This window comes from Chelonoidis abingdonii, chromosome 5 (genome assembly GCF_003597395.2).
Source record: "Chelonoidis abingdonii isolate Lonesome George chromosome 5, CheloAbing_2.0, whole genome shotgun sequence".
Lineage (NCBI taxonomy): Eukaryota > Metazoa > Chordata > Testudines > Testudinidae > Chelonoidis > Chelonoidis abingdonii.
The window spans coordinates 98,622,170-98,640,964 of NC_133773.1; the positions used below are offsets into that span (position 1 = coordinate 98,622,170).

At 38.0% G+C, this 18,795-nt stretch overlaps 1 protein-coding gene across 5 annotated transcripts in view; it reads left to right on the forward strand.

Annotated features, from left to right (window-relative positions):
• The window catches only part of ATP8A1 (ATPase phospholipid transporting 8A1), a 263,824-nt gene that overhangs the window by 66,508 nt on the left and 178,521 nt on the right, over positions 1-18,795 (forward strand). For 2 of the 5 annotated variants that reach the window (XM_032784991.2, XM_032784993.2), the window contains exons 7-11: positions 3,877-3,950; positions 6,088-6,157; positions 8,234-8,361; positions 15,605-15,716; positions 16,593-16,758. In XM_032784991.2, coding sequence (XP_032640882.1) covers positions 3,877-3,950; positions 6,088-6,157; positions 8,234-8,361; positions 15,605-15,716; positions 16,593-16,758 — 550 coding nt within the window. Of the gene's footprint in view, positions 1-3,876; positions 3,951-5,247; positions 5,337-6,087; positions 6,158-8,233; positions 8,362-15,604; positions 15,717-16,592; positions 16,759-18,795 lie in introns of those variants that run through there. The other 3 variants (XM_032784994.2, XM_032784992.2, XM_075066494.1) reach the window with 2 other exon arrangements.

Below are 18,795 nucleotides of genomic sequence, written 5' to 3' on the forward strand. Positions count from 1 at the left end.
GCTAAAATAATAAATAATAAATAATAAGAAAGTTTACAGAGGATTCTACATTCCCCAAGGCTCGTTACGGTCTCCCTAAATCAGGAGACGTCTCAGGAAGCAGCAGATTTCCAGGCAGCATTCTGTTCTTCGTGGGGGGGTGTGTTAAAAGAGGGGTACCTCACAAAATAAACAAGAGTGGAGAAAGGACCCCAAACCCTGGCGTGATTCAGACAGGCAGCAATGCAGGAACCTTTCTGATGCTTGTTACAAAAATGCCTGTTTTAAAGGCACCGCAGTTTTCCGCAGGATCTATAGGCTCCTCTGTCACAGGGGAGGAGACACGGGAAACAAATCTGCAGGTGAGCACAGAGACGTGTGACAGAGTCTAACATTAGTGTGAGTTCACACCTCAGGACTCAAAGCACTGAGGCCTATGCACATGCCCGGATCTCAAAAAACACATTAGGTCTCTGGCAAGCTCTGCCGACATTGCCTACCCTACACAAGCCCAGATTTAACAAGGTGTAAACAGCACAACCTTTCTGAACAGGGCAGTGGCCCACTTAGCAGCAGCACAAGTGCCATTCCTTTGAGTAAGAGCAGTTGGCTCTTGGTAAACACTTAGGGGACTCCTCCTTTGAAAGGTGCAGTGGCCCTGCTAAATAACTTAACAGCCAGGGAGGGGAGGCCACAGGAGAACAAAAACAAAAATGGGGACAGCTGTAAGAAACAAAATGGAATAGGGGGATAGCTGTAACAGACACTTCTGTTTGGCGAAAGCCCCTTTCATACACAGTGTGTCCTCTCTGCATTATCAGAGGAGTGTAGCAGTAGAGGAGTTCTCTACTCTCTTGTTTAGGAGTAATGACAGACATGAAGAGAGAGAGAGACCAAAAGATGTCTTCATAGTCCCAGTCATTATAGGACCTATATGCTAAGTCTGAAAAGAAGGGGAGATGGCAGAGTCATGTGAAGCTTGGTCTACACGACCACTTACATCTGTGTAACTTATGTCACTCAGGTGAATATGCGCTCTTCTCCCCACAAGCAACATAAGTTACACTGACTGAAGTGCTGGTTTGGGCAATGCTATGTTGGCGGGAGAGTTGCTCCTGCCAACATAGCTATCACCTCTCGTGGAGTTGGATTTATTATGCTGATGGGACAGCTCTCTCCCATTGGCAGAGAGTGTCTTCACGAGACACACTACAGCAGCACCCTGAATTTTCCTCATTCATGGCATCTTTTGCGGCAGCAGCGATCTGATAAGCTGTGTGGGGCTCCAGTCTTTCCCCTCCACTCACACTCAGGGGAGTTAATTCTCTCCTGTATCCTAACTCCACTTGGTGTAGGACAATGTGAGGGCTATCAGAGAACTGCTTTACAGCTCTTTGATTTTATGGGCTGGTATGGATGAGAAATGGGTATGGTATATGTGTTTGAAAAAAGAGCGCCTTCTGTGCTTCCTTCTTAAATTCATTCATTTGGGGATGCATTTTGATATCAGGAAACTATTCTCTTTCCAAAATGAGTGACAGAGATCAGGGATCAGATCCAGAACTCCATGTGTGTGTGCCAGATCACTCTCAAATAGATTGTGACATTTTATGTTAACATGGTTCAGGAGGCCAGGCTCTATTTTAGGTTGCTAAAATGTGGTTGGTTCTCGAGCAAGAAATAGCAGTTTTTGGAGAATTTGACTCAGAGTTCTTGATTACTTTGGGAAGTTTTATCCCTGATACAGTGGAAGGACTCGTATCTTTTTGTGACTGAACTGACAAATTCGGAATGGACTTGTGTCACAAAGGCTCCAGCAAACAGAAAATGGACAAAAGAAGCATATCCTTTACATATTTACATCCTTGAAATGAGGACTGTCTCAGAGTGCTGCTGAGATTTCAGAATTCAATGATTTGATGGTAGGGCTTGACATCTTGACTATTGCGTTGTTGATCAACAGGCAAGGTGGATTTTAGATTGGCATCTGTGGTCCAAACACGTCTGCTTCTAAATTATTGGAAAACACCTGCGCAAATCACAGAGCCTGAGAAAGCAGAAGGGGGGAATCTTGCCAGACAGTGTAATTGATCAAATGATTTCTCCAGGAGACTGGTTTCTAAATCCAAGTATCTTTGATTTGATTGTCCAAAGATGAAGCCATCCAAGTATAGACCTATTTGCTTCATCTTAAGCCAATTCTTAACAATTCTGAATCATGTTTCTTTGCCATGCTTTCAGTCCCCTGTACCAGATCCACAGACTACAAGGGAATATTTGGATTTGTATGGCTTGGTTGTTCATGTTAATGATGCCACAGTGTTTTATCAGATCACAGGGAAAGTTTGTTTTCCCCCTGTTCTGAGGCCAGAGGTGTGGAAGCTATGAGGATACTCGTTTCTAAAGTTTGTGAGTCTCTCCAAGACAAGCATATCCCAACATTTTGACTGTCCAAGTCTCTGATGTTAGGGTCATTCAGGAGAGGATCAGCACAGTATTTTTTTTTCTGTTGTTTTAAACACCTTTATGAGGGGACATCATTTTGAAATGTGTTGCTTGGAGGACAGATAAAATAGTTTAATTTAGTCCTGATAGTTCAGGTTAGTTAGAGATTTTTCACCAATTGTTGTGAAGTTATTCATTCTGTCAGCAGGTATTCATTTTTGAATCATTTCTATAGCCATGAAAGCACTCAGCTGAAGCTATAGAGAGATGAGGATTTAATCAAATAAAGTGTGTAAAATAAGACTAAAAAAAATCTTGTGTTCTTATTGATTCTTCTGCTTGTGAGTCTCAGTGAAGTAGAATGGCCACTAAGAAACTGAAAATGTGTATCCCCAGATGAAGAAACACAATTAATAAGTAAATTCTTATTTTTGTGTCTTTCCAATGTTTGGATAAACTAAGTCTGTTTATACAGAATGTATTAAACTGGAGAGTTGAGGAATTTCTTTAGTCTCAAGAGTGACTTTCTTTTCCCCAAGGCTGAAAAGGGCTGACATGAAATTTCCCTTCATCCTGCATTTCTCTACCATGACACAATGCCTGCAATCAGAATAGTTTATTTGTGTATGTATGTATATTGAATTTCTTCAGAAACCAGAGGGAGAGTCATGGTTGCACACTATGATAAGAGGAAAAGCGTGTCCCACGTGCTTGTCAGCCAGATAGTGCATCAGGACAGATACTCTGCCTTCAACTGTATCTGTTGTTATGGAAAAAAACCACATTGATCTCACTACAGTATTAATCTGAGCCTTATATCCAGTCCGTATATTAAGATACATAAAATATTGTCAAATGGTCATTATTTTCCAAGCAATATAATATTATTATGGTAGCTCCTAGAGGCAAGGCTCTGCAGTGCTGAGCACTGTACAAACATACAGTATAGACAGTACTAAGTGTATTTGGATATTATAATACTTGGGTATCAATAATACTTAGAATCAAAGTTTATAAATTGTGATTGGATGCTAATTAAATTGTATTTTTTATCTATATGTAAAGATTCTTGTCCTTTTACCTTTTCAGAAAAAGTTGAATACTACTTCTAATGCTACTGTACCTCTGCTTTGGGACCTTTATATAAGCAGTGATTTGAGAACATAGGATGCTCGTATTTTATTTTAACTTCATTATCAATTTTCTCTGAAACCTAGAATCTGTGCTTAAAGTAAAGCAAGCTCGTTGAGCAGCAATTTATATGTTGTTGTCCTCTGCTCTCTGACCTGATTTTAAATGGATTTTGAAAAAATTGTCATCAAATGTGTCTGTTAACATGTATTGTTTTGTATAATAATTTCAGACTTTGTCTCTTTTTGTCTCTTTGTCCATTTGATTTTTTTCCCGTTACTCATTTTTCTGTTCTAATCATTTTTAAACTGGGATATGTAGGTGGCAGTAGGGGAAATAGTGAAAGTCACCAATGGGGAGCATCTCCCAGCTGATCTCATCAGTCTGTCATCAAGGTTAGAATAAACTGGTTGCACAGGAAATGTGTATGTGGGTCCTCATGTACCAAATTTGAAAAATGTAGTTCAATTTTTGTCTGTATAACTATGTTGATATATCAACTGTCTTAAAAACAAACACATTACAGAGGTGAATTTTATAGAAGTAGAAAAGATTTAGTTGATAAAGATATTTATATAGGTTATTGAAATGTATAAATGTATGGTTGCATTCCCAAATACTGAAAATTTGTTTCACTCCTCTCTAGTATATTTTTGTATTATATTCACCAAAATCATTAAGCAAATTTTCATAAAACAAACTGTAACTGTGAAACCATAGTATAACTTTTTTGCAGTGTTGTACTTCAGACAAGTTGAGAGGGAATACATTTGAACTGTAGACAACTCATTGTTTTCAATAAATTATATAATATAACAAATCATTAACATTTGATACATTTTTATAGGACCCTCTGCACAAAGTTGGATGTTGCATATTCTGTACTGCATGTGATGGAAAAATAGCTCCATTCTTGTGTGTAGTGACAAATTGCATGTTACTTTGATATACTTCAGCTTTATACTAGTGTTTGTACTGTGGCTGCATCTTGTTTTGTTTTTCACTAACAAATCAAACAGCCTGCCATGGTCTAACTGTAATCTGTTTTCTTTGCATTCTACTAAAATGGTTGCAATTTAGCATGTCTCTTATTTGTAATGTCTTTGCTACCTTAGCCTTTTCAAAGTGCTTCATAAATGTGTTGTTTGTTTTTGACTGTTAAACTAATAAAAAATTCTAGAATTAGACACATGAATTTATTGAATCAGCTATACAAAAACAGTCTAAATGAAAGTCTGTCATTTACATTCTTAGAAAAGTTGCCCAAGAAAAAAATCAGTGAGTAATTGAAGTATTTCTTCAATCTGAAAATAAGAGGGTTGTGATCATTAAATGTCATATTTTAATGCTAGCATAGTAAAATATGAAGAAGTAATCAATACATTTAAAAAAATTCAGAATATTTGCCGCAAGGTAAAGTTAATGACACATGGGCTACTATTCATCATTGATTGAAAACATGCTTCAAACTTTCTATATCTATTTATTTAATAATAATATTGAAATTCCATTTTAATTCTTTAAAAAAGGAGAGTAAAAGCATTTTCTATTAAAACCTACAAGATTTCAAATCACTATAGAGATTAAATTCCTATTTATTTACTTCTAGTATTTTTAATAACTTCCTAGGCCCTTACAAAAACAAAGCTAAATTTCTACCACAGATCTAAATTATTGATTCTGTGCTCCTGTCCAGGAACTGACAGCTGAGTAAAACATTTCAGAAATCTTGAACCATCATTCCTGACTCTGCTGCTTACTCAGCATGTGACCTTAGGCAAGTCACTTGATGTTTCTGTACTTCAGTTTCCCCATCTGTAAAATGGGACTAATGTTTACTCAATTTCTATCTGAAAATGTCTTACTAAGAATGAAAAGTGGTATACAAATGTTTATTATTGTTTATTAGTTAATATTTAAGAGCCTAAGTCTGTTGACATAGGAGATATGGTATAATTACAATACATGACGGGGTGGTATGGTATCAACCACTTATCAGCATAAGTCTGAATAAATGCACGACTCCAGTTAAAATATCTTGCATAAGCTCAAACTTGTAGTCTCATTCTTTGAGAACAATGTTTACATTAAAATAGGCAAGACATGGGAGCTAAATGGCAGTATATCAGTTGTGCATGTCTGTTATAAAGAAATATGTTAAGACACCTTTTGCAAATGAACTTGGAATATCTGGAATATTCTGATCAGCTGTTAAATGTAAATTTGTGAGCACATGTGAACCTTGAATAGGAAGCTTTCTACGTTTTTGGAAAACTCCAATTATATATATACATTTTTCTTCATAACTTTTGATATATTTATGGCAGACATTTTCTGAAAGTGTGAATGACTTAATAATTTTGCACAACTGTTTGTCCCTAGTAGCTTTTTTATCTGAAGGCTTTTATTAAAGGAAATGTAATATATAAATTTATGTTAGGAAATTACAAAGAGCTTTTACATGTTAATAAATTATTATATTTGTTACTGTGATATATTAAAAGATAATTGCTTTATTTTTTCTAAAATAAGTGAGCCACAAGCCATGTGCTACATTGAAACATCAAATTTAGATGGTGAAACAAACCTAAAAATTCGACAGGTAAGAATTCATGTTTTCAAGTTATTAGCTACAGATATTTTAAATATCTGATTATCTGCTTTCTGTGTATAGTTATTTCAATATAAGGATGTACTGCTGTTTATTAAGAAATATACGAAAGCATGTTTTAGGAGGCTTAATTCTGACAGATTTCAGAGTAGCGAATGTTAAAGAGGGAGTTGAATGTAAAGAGGTTCACAGTGGACTTGTTAGTGAGTAAAAGGGTAAAATGTTCAAAAGCCCAAAAGTGACTTAGGAACCTAAGGGGCAGAAATTAAAGATTTTTAGGTCCTACGTTCTATCTTCAAAAATAATATGGACATGCAGAAGCCCAAGTCTCATTGAGTATCTAAATAGCTTTTTATATGGACTTAAGCTTCTAAGTCACTTAGGCAATTTTGAAAATTTCACCCTCAGGCTTAAAGTATAGTGTGGAAAAAAGCATAAAGACAAAAAGTGAGTAGTAAGCTACAAAGGCACTAGTAATGCAAAATGAATGGGTAGAGAGAAGAAGGGAGCAGAGTTGAGCCTTGAAGGTGACTATGATAAGATTGAACAAATAGTGAGGAAATTGCAATAGTGATGTAGGGGATGTTCAACACGAAGACAAGAATTCTGACTAGAGGGTCAGAAAGGTAGGGTCAGATTACTGAGATTTTGTAGAAATTTGTAGAGAAAGAGGGAGGGAATTGTTGGCAATATGGAAATGTGGTGAGATGGAGGAATTTAGATAATATGACACAAAGATTGTAAATTTGTGTGATTAGGAGAATGAAGTTATTAACAATAGTGAAGAAAGGAAGTAATGGAGATAATTTGATAGGAAAAGATTTGAGGTTCACTTTTAGTCACTTTGAATTTGAGATTGAAAAAAGAGTGCAAGAGTGGAGAGATAGCTGAGTCACCTATATACAAATGATAGTTGATGCTGTGTGTAAGCAGCTGAGGTATTCTAGAGATGAAATTATGAGATTTTGAAATTTATAGAAATAGAATCATAAGGTTAGATGAGACTGCAAGGGTCATCTAGTGTCTAATCCCCTGCCTAGATGAACTTACTCAGTTCCTCAGTCTTTGCTTTTATGGCTTGCATTCCATCTCTTTGATCATCTTTGTCACTCACCTCTGGATCCTTTTCATTAATCTACATCTTTTCTATACATTGGTGGTTAAAATTAGACACAGTAATCCAGCTGAGGTCTAACCAGTGCTGAGTAGAGTGGCACTGTCATCTCCCTTGACTTGCATGCTGTGCCTCTGTTAATACAACCTAAAATTGCATTTGCTATTTTTGCAACAACATTGTATTGCTAACCCATGCTGAAGTTGTGATTTACCGCAACTCCCAGATCCTCCTCAGCAGTGCTGCTGCCATGCCAGTTATCCCGCATTCTGTATTTATACATTTGGGTTTTCTTCCCTAAGTGTAGTACCTTATATTTGTCTTTGTTGAATTTCATTAGCTTCATAATCTGTTGTATAATCTGTTATATAGAAAAGCTTCCTAAATATAAAGGTATCAATCAAATTTTCAGTGCATACTGTACATATTACTTCATTCTAGAAACTAATGACATGGTGATAATTGCTTAAAATCTTATCTATTCCAAGCTATAGAGCCAGACTGTGACTTCTTAAGCCTTGTCTTGCTTTTTTTCGGAGAGGGAAAGCATGGGCGAAGGAGGACTGCACATGAGTGGCGGCCTGACTTCCCCAGAATTTCTCTTAAGAGATCTGCATCATGTTCTCTTTCTGACTATCAGCCTTTTGAAGGATGCAGAATGCATTCTCCTCCATACTGGGCCACCTCCACTCTCTGGTGTGGGCTGATGTTCGTTTGGGGGTATGACTCTGGATGAAAGACAGATTGCTTTCAAGAGGCTAGTGCTACCATATTATTGGCCAAGAGCTGTGCCTGTGCTCCTTAATGCCATTCTGTTGGGACCCTCCATGGAGACCGACATGGAAGCTCCCTTCCTCTACTGTGCAATGCCAGACAATCTATTGTAATATATATAGGTTAACTTATTATTTTATACTTTTATAATATAGTGTTACAACAAACTTTGTTTACAGGGTTTGCCATTGACAGCGGATATAAAAGACATTGACAGTTTGATGATACTTTTGGGCAGAATTGAATGTGAAAGCCCAAATCGACATCTCTATGATTTTGTTGGAAATATCAGACTAGATGGGCATGGGTACGTAAACATCTGAGTAAAACATTTCAATATATTTTAAAACCTACTGTTAAATCTCTTGAATTGTGGTACAAATAGCTGAGTCCTTCCTCAACTATCAAGGCTTCCTTTTCAACTGAGATTATAATGTCAAAGGTTATATTTGTGATGCCAGGAACTTAAGGTCATATAGTAAGCAACTTTCAGATGCTAATAATATAAATATAAAGCAGTGCTAATTATAAATTCATTCCAAAGATGATTTTTGAAATCTCTCTTACTCACTCATCCTGCTAATCTCTTCCATTCCCTCATGCTTTAGTTGGGGAGTCTCTGTTCTACAAGTTGGATATGAAAAGGTCTCTTGGCTTGTGTCTGGAATGGACCAAATCCCTTAGTATATACATCTAAATTCTTGTTTAATTTGACAGAAACACATTAAGTCAAATTATATTCAAGAGAACTGTGTCTGAATGTCTGCCTGTTCTTTCATTGTTACTCATAAGGTATTTATCTAAAGATAGACAGCCTAAGTATGGTTTCAATACACAGATTTGCAGAGTAGCTTAATGAAAGTTCTCAAGATACCTGATGCTTACAAAATGTTATATGGAGTCTGTTGTGGTATAAAAACAAGTCTGGTTTATTAGTATGACAAAATGAACCTCTACGTTCAGAGTAGCCCAGTTCTCTGTTCCCCAAGTCTTATTTTATAGGCTCTCTCTGTTTCTGTAGTTGAAAGTTTGAGAGGTATTTTATTCCTCTGTATACAATATTTTTCCTGTTTACATTTAGTGATAATATGTGTTTCATGTAAGAAGTTGTCTGGGGTCGGGGGGTTGATCCTGTAATCAATTTTTAACAATTTTTTGTTTATTTAATTTTTATTTACCAATTTCTTACAGATGCATTCCTGGAGTTTTCAGATGCAAGAGTGTGGATCTGTTATAATTCTACTGTACTTGTCATTAAAGAAGAGCAAAACACTTACCTATAATGCTTCTCTGAAGGTAATAATTATAATAGATCCACACAGCCATCCTCTTTCCTGTTAGGAAAAAAGTGTATTTTTGTTCTAAATTTCATTAAAATTCTTTAATTTGGTTAACAAGAATGTTCAAAGTGCTACTGGCTGTTATGCCTCAACAGCATGTAGGAGCATGCCATCTGCTGGTAAAGCAATTTTATATTTCAGAAATTTAATTTTGGACTTTTTGGAACAAGCTTTATGAGCAGAAGGATAGTCCCAAAAGTGTGGCTCTAGTATAATATTTACCTTCAGAGAACAAGAATTATAAGTAAATATTTTTTTCTGGATCCTGACCTCTTCCCTGATGTAAGAAATTTGTATTATACTTCTTCCTGCAAATACTAGAAGTAGGTCAAACTTGTCCACCGGCTTTAAGGGTTTGGTCAGGCCCCTTTTGTGCCAGATTCTGTGCCTCTCATAGGGCAACTGGAGTAACAGTTTGGTGTTCCCACATTATCAATTACAATCCTCACTTTTTAAGCTGATTTGGGGCATCAGTGATCAAAATGTTTCTCCCCATTTTCTCCTCTCCATTAGAAAACAGAAATTTCAGGGACTCGTCCCTGAGTGGGATCTCCCGATGGGTTCCTTCTTTCTGTTTGTTCTCCCACTGTGGTAGAGCAAGCCAAAGAGGGCAAGGGCAAGAGCTAAGAGGTGCTCCAACTGACGAGGAAATCTTCTCAGTAGCCTCTGAAGTGGAGCTCCACCACAATAACTCCACTCTGTGGACCCTTGTTATGCCTCAGGATGGGCCTCAAGCCTGTAGCTTGTTGAGACCTCTAAATCCTCTTTTAATCAGCAATACTCCAATGAAGACACTTCCACAAGGGCAAGTCAGCCTTCTTCAGTTCTTGGGATTTGGCAAAATACTGTGTCAGTCAAAAATTTGTCAAGAGTAAGTCCAAACTGTCCTCAGGCCATTCTATAGAGGGAGACATATCCCAGATTCTAAAAAATGGGTGTCTGAATCACTTGGAAAGTACATGGTATATTTTCTCCCTTCTGTTCTTCCCAGTCATAAGATCTGGGCTATCTGGGGATGCTTCCTTACATTGCCCCTCTACTTATGTATCAGATGATAAGATATGCCATTACCTAGTGTGGTAAGGCCCAAAAGGGAACAACAGAAAAGAAAAGAAGCCAGTGACCTGACTTGGGAGACACAGCAAAAGAAGGTAAAAAGCACTGCAGATATTCTTCAACTTCTATGAGCTTTGGCTCTTCCCTCAAAGAAGGGGAAAGCTCTTGGCTTTGGCTCATGAAAACTCCAAGCTAGCTTTAAGAGGAAACCCACTAGCATCTCCTTCAAAGTTCGTCCCCCAGACATGTTTGAAACCATGAGGAGTAAGATGGTGGCCACCATTAAAATCTGGCCAGAGAAATAGAATGAGGAAGTTAAAATCACAAGCAAATACCTGCTATTCAAAACAAAAACAAATTTACCAACTTCAACTCTCCTTTGAAGAGCATTAGTTAGGAATAGGAAATGCTTGATAAGGAAAAAGGGTTGGTCACTGAGCCCCGAAATTCTACAGGATCATAGAATCCAAAGGTTCAGCCTTCATCCTCCCAAGTGTCAATGCAGTAGTTTCAACTCTGGCAAAAAGACAGGTTGATGGGGATGGATTTCATCTTAAATAATCCTCTAGACAAGAAGGTAGATGTTCCAATTAGAAGTGACTTCTAAGCTTCTTCAGCAGCCTTACAGCTCCAATGAAAACAATGTGCTTTGCTAGAGCCACTGTGTCCCATTGCAGAGACCTAAAAAATCTTAACCCCCAGAAACCAGTCAAATTCAATTCAATACTTAAGAAAATATCCTTAGCTACTACAATTATAATGGGTGAATTCATGGACCCCATGAGGCTGCCAGTGAGAGATTTGGCTACTAATTTAGTGTTCAGACCCCAACTTTGACTTAAGGCCTCAACAATTGATAAATATTCATAGCAAATCATTTGTGGCTCAAAATTGTCTTGTTCAAGGTGAAGCTTGATGAAGTAGTATTTAACACATACAAATCAGAGTTTGCTCTTCAAGTCATCGTACAAAGACAGAAGTTTCCTTCATTCATATGCAGAATAAAAGTATGAGAGAGAGAGAGAAAAGGGACTACTCTTAATCTATAGGTAAGACCAGGGTCTGAAACAATTGAGGAAAACTCAGCACAGGGAATGACTCCAAATCGGTCTTGCAGTCCAAACAGTATGATTGCAAAAGAATCTGTCTCTGTCCAGAAATAGATCTAAGAGACAGGATATCCTACTTCTCAATGTATTTCATTCAGGTAAGTACACAATCATCCTGATGGAAATCTTGCACCTCCTACAGCTAAAAGCAATAGAATCTGTTTATAGAAGATAATTCGGATTCTGTTCCATATTCTTCATAGTAAGGAAAAGATGAAGAAGAGTCCTTGTAGTCTTAAACCTCTTAAGGCTTAACTGATTAATGAAGATGACAGAATACAGGATAGAGACTTTAACTTCCATAACAGCATTCAGTCTCTTCAGCAACTCTGCTAACATTGGTAGATCTTGCAGAAACATATCTTCATATTCAAGTCAAGCCCTTCATTTGGTGGCAGTAGGAATCTTGTGGTGAAAAAAAATCCTCCTTTTGTAATCTGGACCCCAAAATCATGAACAAAGCTACCATCTTCTAAGGATGCAGGAAACATTTGGGCTGCCACAATGTAAAGGGAATGGATTCCCCACCATCACAGCTCATATTTCTGCAGTAAACAGTACTATACACACAGGCTTATCCGAGTCTCTGGTAGAGCAGCTATAACACTGAGGTTGCCTAGGGCAGCCTATCTGTCCAAATCAATAGCTAAGTGTATATTTCTTTTCTCGGATCTGCGTGCAGTGCTACAAGTTCTCAAGCCCCATTCATATGAACATGTGTCATATAATTTCATGTGTTTCCTTTGCATAAAGACATGCTTCCTGCTGGTAGTGATGCTGGCAAGAAAAGTCTCCAAAATTTCTGCTCTTGAAAAATATGAGTCTAACTGTATCTTCCATGAGCAAAGGGTCAGCAAGATCTCAACATTTAAAAGACAAAGCATGGCACATGCTAGGTATGAGAAGAGCAGTTAAACTTTACCTTGATGAGACCAATCAATTCAAGAAAAAAGTGTCCTCATTCACTTTCTTTCAACCAAGTGCCTGGGCTTGAAAGTGTCCAAATGCTCCAAAGCTGTGTGGAACAAGAGCTATAGCACTGATTTTTTTTTTTTTTTAATCAAGGGGGAAAAAAAGCAGTTCCAGAAGGGATCAGAAAACATGCTCAACATGCAGGAAATGTGTTAGCGACTACAAAGCTGCCCCCTGCTCATTTATAAACACTATATTTTATGAAGCGCTACATCTTGACCATCCATTTCCTAGAAGAAATATTCTTTATCATGAAGATGCTCCAAGGGGAGGTTCCAAAGTAAATTACTTTTATTACCCTTAATTTTAGGGAAAGGGGTACATACTTCTCTATCTTCTCTTTCCTTACTTGCTTTCTCTGCATTGCAAACATTGCAGACTGGGGAAGAGGAGAGGGCAGGATCCACAATGGAAAATTTGTTACTTGCTGATTCCCTTACTGAGGTTGACCTCATCCTCAATCTTCTCCACCCAAGATAAATTATTGGAATATCTCTACAATAGTTTTTATAGGGTCTATGTATCATATATAAACCAGAGTACTAAGGCACTGTTGTTAACAAGTTTATTTATACTCTACTACTAATTTGCTGATTCCATACAGCTGTGGAGGTACTCATCTGAAGTTAGGGAGCCACCTCATTGACAAGTCTGAATTGCATCTAGTATTTGCAAAAGGAAAGGTGAAGAGATTGGGGGAGTCCCATAAAAAAATAATCAGGTAACAAATTTTCTGTTTTACTCAGAACCTGAGCTACGGTGTATGTCATATCAGTCATCTAAATCAGCAGTTCTCAACCAGGGGCCTGGGGCCCCCTGGAGAGTGGCAAGTAGGTTTCAGGGGGTCTGCTAAGCAGGGCTGGCGTTGGAATCACTGTGGTCCAGGGCAGAAAGCTGAAACCCAGCCGGAAGGGCTGAAGCCCATGGTGCCGAGCCCCACCATCTGGGGCTGAAGCCAAAGCCTGAGCAACTTAGCTTTGCAGGGTCCCCTGTAGTGTTGGGCCCTAGCAATTGCCCTGCTTGCTTCCCACTAATACCAACCCTGGCTTTTATATGTAGAAAAAGTTATAGTGGCACGGGTGGGCCACGGAGTTTTTATAGCATGTTGGACTGCCTCAGAAACAAAAAAGGTTGAGAACCCCAAACTAAATTCATATTGTCTCAAATATAAATTAACAAGAGAAACTCAAAAATCTGTATATTTTTAATGTACAAAGTGCTGCTTTATGAAGAATGCTATTGAATTGAAGTACATACTTTAACTGATACAGATAATGTCAGTTTGTTTTGCTATCCCTAAGTAAAGAACATACAAAAAATTTTTAAAAATCAGGTTACTTTAAATTTTAAATAGGATCATGTGTATAAAGGTTATTTGTTTATTTGATATGCTGGTGGTGGAATGGCCTAAAATGTGATCATTCCAAGAAAATGATTGGAATCATTTAAGAATTAATTTGAAAAATGAAATTCTTAAGAGTGGATGAATTTCAGTTTACAAATACACGACTCCTTCCCTGAAGATATTCCTCGTGATATTATACAAAATAAAGAAAAATGTACAATATTAATTGTTACTTTCAAAATACCTATTTAATAGTCCTGTATTTAGTGACTTATTTGAAGAAATGACTAGTGATTTTGTAAATCCCTACGTTTTGCAGTGCTCACCCTGAGATGCTTAACAGAGGTCTGATTTTTTTCAGTTAGTGTTGAATACCTGCAGTCTGAATCAGGTTCCTTTAATGTGTTTCAAGGGAGGCACTGAAAATGACTAGTTTCTTTTGAAAATGTAGCTCATACATTGTGATGACTACTGACTGCTGCTTACTTTTATTCCTCGTAAAGTGATGAGTTACAGTAACTCCTCACTTAAAGTCGTCCCAGTTAAAGTTGTTTCGTGGTCACATTGCTGATCAATTAAAGAACATGCTGATCAATTAGGGAACATGTTTGGTTAAAGTTGTGCAATGCTCCCTTCTAACATCGTTTTCAGCTGCCTGCTTTGTCCACTGCTTGCAGGCAGAGCAGCCCATTGCAGCTAGCTGGTGGGGGCTTGGAGCCAGGGTGGACCGGCAGCCCCTCATCAGCTCTCTGCTCCCCTAAGTTCCATGTGCAGCAGCTGCACAGCAGGCTAGCAGTTGCAGCTGTCCCTCCCCCCACTGCCATGTGCTGCTTCTGCCCTCTGCCTTGGAGCTGCTCCCCAAGACTACTACTTGTTGTGCGAGGAGGAGGAGAGGAGGAGGGGAGCTAATGTCAGGGTGTCCCCCTCTGCCCACTCCTGCAGCTCCCTTACCCCATCTTCCATAGAGTAGGTGGGGGACACATGACAGGGCTCAGGACTGAGGGAGCTTGCTGGCAGCAGCTGGTCTCAGCAAGCTAATCTAATTAACAAGGCAGTGTACTTAAAGGGGAAATGCGCATCTCTCTCTCACACACACAGTGTGTATCTCTGTCTGTGATGCTGTCTCCCCTCCCTCCATTCCTGCTGCCTTGTAGAGTGTGAGAGTTAACCCTTGAGGGCTCAGCCAATTGCTAGTTCATCATTTAGCAGTAAGGCATTCCCTGGGAAATATTCCACACTCTGATTCCTCCACCTCAACGAAGCTTCGCAATCATCATCACTGTGTACCAGTATTAAATTGTTTGTTTAAAACTTGTACTCTGTGTGTGTGTGTATGTATATATATATACACATACACAGTATAAGTTTTAAACAAATCAACGTTTTATAATATAAACAGTCTTTACGGTGAAAAAGATTCCCTGCAACCTACACCCCCTTTTTACATTATCTTATGGAGATTGGGTGTGGTGTGTGTGCGTGCGTGATATACGACACACAGTATAGTTTAAACAAACAATTTTATAATATACAATAGATGCTTTTTATCGTGAAAAACCAGGATCCCTGGAACCTAACCCCGCGATTTACATGTAATCTCTTATGGGGAAATTGGATTCACTTAACATTGTTTCGCTTGAAGTCGCATTTTTCAGGAACGTAACTACAAGGTTAAGTGAGGAGTTACTGTATTTCATACTGATAAAATATAAAATTGCTTCCTTCCAGTACTGTTCCATTGGGACCTGACCAAATTCTTTTACGAGGCGCTCAGCTAAGAAATACCCAGTGGGTTCATGGAATAGTTGTCTATACAGGACATGATACAAAACTCATGCAGGTTTGTCATTTAAATGTGGATATTTTATAAATTCTCTATTTTATTAGGTTTTGATACTATTATTGTTACACAAAAGCCATCTTTACTCTTTGTCTTAAAAAATGTTTTAAGTTAAAGAGACCAGAAGATCTGTCTCTTTTAATGTTGGCTTCAAGGTAATAGTTAAAATATAGTGTATTTGTAGCAAAGAGTACAAAGAGTACAAATACAAATAGCAAAGAGTACAAAGAGTACAAATACAAAGAGTTGTATTTGTGAGTTAGACTGAGTAAAATCAAGATGTATTTCTTCTGTTGGTTACGTAGAAAGTTACCAAGCATTTATCCTTGGAAAAAATGTTTTTTTCAGTTGCAGGCATGTCCTTATTCTTATCAGTCTAGATCACTGTAGTTTGCCTGATAACCTTTGTATGATTTTCTGGCTTTTTTCAAAACTGTCTTATTGCATGCCTTCCTCACAGTGTAGGAGGAAGAATACTTTTATGAACACAGTGTGAAATTAATTCATTTGAAAGTTAATGGTAGGGAGAGGAATATCAAACCCCCAAAATATGAGGGTTTTTTTCTTGTATCATTTTAAATATCACAAGTGATCTGTAGTTGTCAAAATAAATGAATGCATTCAGTTTAGTGATGCATTATCATTTATTCATTTTCCAGTTTGGAAAGTTCAGTATTTTGAAGTAGATTTCATTGTTCTCTAAGATCAGATATAATGCTCAGGATACATACTGTGCAATTTATACCAATATTATGCAGTGCATCTCTTCAGAGAAATGTGTAGAAAAAGACACAACAAGATAGTATGAAAATATTGGATAACTACACATGTACCTCATTTTATACTTAATATTTACAATTTTCTTGTGTTTCACAGAATTCAACAAGCCCACCTCTTAAACTGTCCAATGTGGAACGAATTACAAATATTCAGATCTTGATTTTGTTCTGCATTCTTATGGCCATGTCTTTAATCTGTTCTATTGGTTCAGCTATATGGAATCGAAGGCATGCCCAAAGGGACTGGTATCTCAGTCTAAACTGTAAGCACTAAAATAATTGTATTACATATTTTGTTGTCCAAATGATACTTGCATAAGTTCCATAATTGAAAAATAGGACAGTAAAAATTCATCTTGTATATTTACATATTGATTTTATTATAATATCCATCTTGATTTACCATGTATATTGACACTAGGTATATCAAAGCTGGTGTAAAGTGTTTATTGGCCCGTTGAGCCTCTTGCTATGTTCAGTGAATGGTGAAGGGAAGTTGATATTTTTGCCTCTACCATCTTTCAAGGGTCTGTTAAGAAGCAACTTTAAATCTTCTCTCCCCCTTCTCCCTCATGCTGACCTTGTCCTGACCTGTAACATTTACTTTCCTTGTGCCCTTTCCCCAGTAAGTAAAGTTGTTGCGTTATGCTACATCAGACCTTTCCATATGAGGATCTGATTGTATCTCAGCCTTCAGTTCAGATCATGTAGGGAGCATGATCTTTAACACGCTGCTGTTAGAGGCGAGAGGAAAGAGATAGGTCTATATCAAGCCCTATGACACATTTCAGTGGACAGCTGGCCTAGCAGCATGAATGAGGTACAGACAGCCTTTGAGCCTTCAGTTCCATGAGCAACGAGTCAGGATAACTGATGTCAACAAGGGAACTAGATCTAAAGGAAGCCTTTGTGATGCACTGTGGTGTGCAGATGCTCAGTCATATGTGCTCCAGACTCTCCTTTAGTAGGCATCTAGCATGGCTGACCCCAGCAAGGAAATCACGGCAGCAAGACTTCTATTCATCCTAGCCAGCTGACATCCTGTTCTTTCCCCTCTTCTTTTGAAGCACCTGATTTTGAATCCAAAGTCCTTAGATCTGAAATCAAAGTATAGCACTTAAGGTTTGTATTTGCCAATAAAGAAACTGTGGGACCGTATATTGAAGCCAAGCTCTTAAGTTTTGCCTCAGTAACAAGCCATTTATTCATGTTTAGGATGAGTTTGGGTTTACAGAAAACCTTGATTCCCTTCTCTGTTGTATTGAAGAAGAAGAAGAAGAGAACAAACTGCTCAAAATGTTTTTAAGCTGATATGTACGTAAGCAGTTCTCCAAATCCCAGAACGCGTGCCTTCATATTACAGAAAGTGATCTGGATGCAGGCAGCCCTTGTTCTGATCAATAAAGACTTTGTTGGTTTTAAGCAAGATATGTTTTAAGTGAGCAAGCAAGCATTGAGCTAATGTTCAAAGGCCTGTGACCGGTATAGTCTCATGCATTCCCCAGTATGGATGTTTTTGACAGAGCTGCTCAAAACTGCCCTTCCACTGGCTCCAAAGACAAGTTACAAGATCAGTATGATATCTAGAGGATCCATGAATCATGATTTTGGATCTCAGATCTGTGAATCTGGAAAGGTGAATAGGATCTTCTTCCATTTTAGTTGCTGTTACTCTCTTGCTCTGTGTTTCCTGATTCAAAACTACTTCTTTGGATGTCGAGCTATAGTATGCTAGAATGGTCTGCTTTTTGTAGGCTGGAACATACAACTCCAAAGTACCACATGACCCTGATTATGTAAAAGGGTGATTTTTGCAAAGAATGAACATTAGAACTGAAATAGAATCCAGATTTCCATCTCCATAACACCCCAGAATATCTAGCTGATTAATGGAATACTCTCTTGAGAACTTTCCAGGAACTGAGAAGGAGGAAGAACAGAAAAACAAGAACAGATTATGGTGTCTGTGCCATCACTTCATACTACTTTGGATTCTTCTGCTCACTGCTTCTTCCTCTACTTTTGAGGATTCTGTGAATTTTCAGGACATGGCAACTGTACTGCAACATAAGTGGCTAAGAAGAGTTGTTCTTTGTTTCTGAAGAGGTTTGAGCTATTTTACATTAATCTTGCCTCTGGCACAGTGCTTGTATTAGCTGCTTCTTGTCTGTTACAGCTATCCCCCTATTCCATTTTGTTTTCTTACAGCTGTCCCCATACTCCATTTTGTTCTCCTCCTGTGACCGCCCCTTCCCTGGCTGTTAAGTTGTTTAGCAGGGCCACTGCCCTTCTCAAAGGGA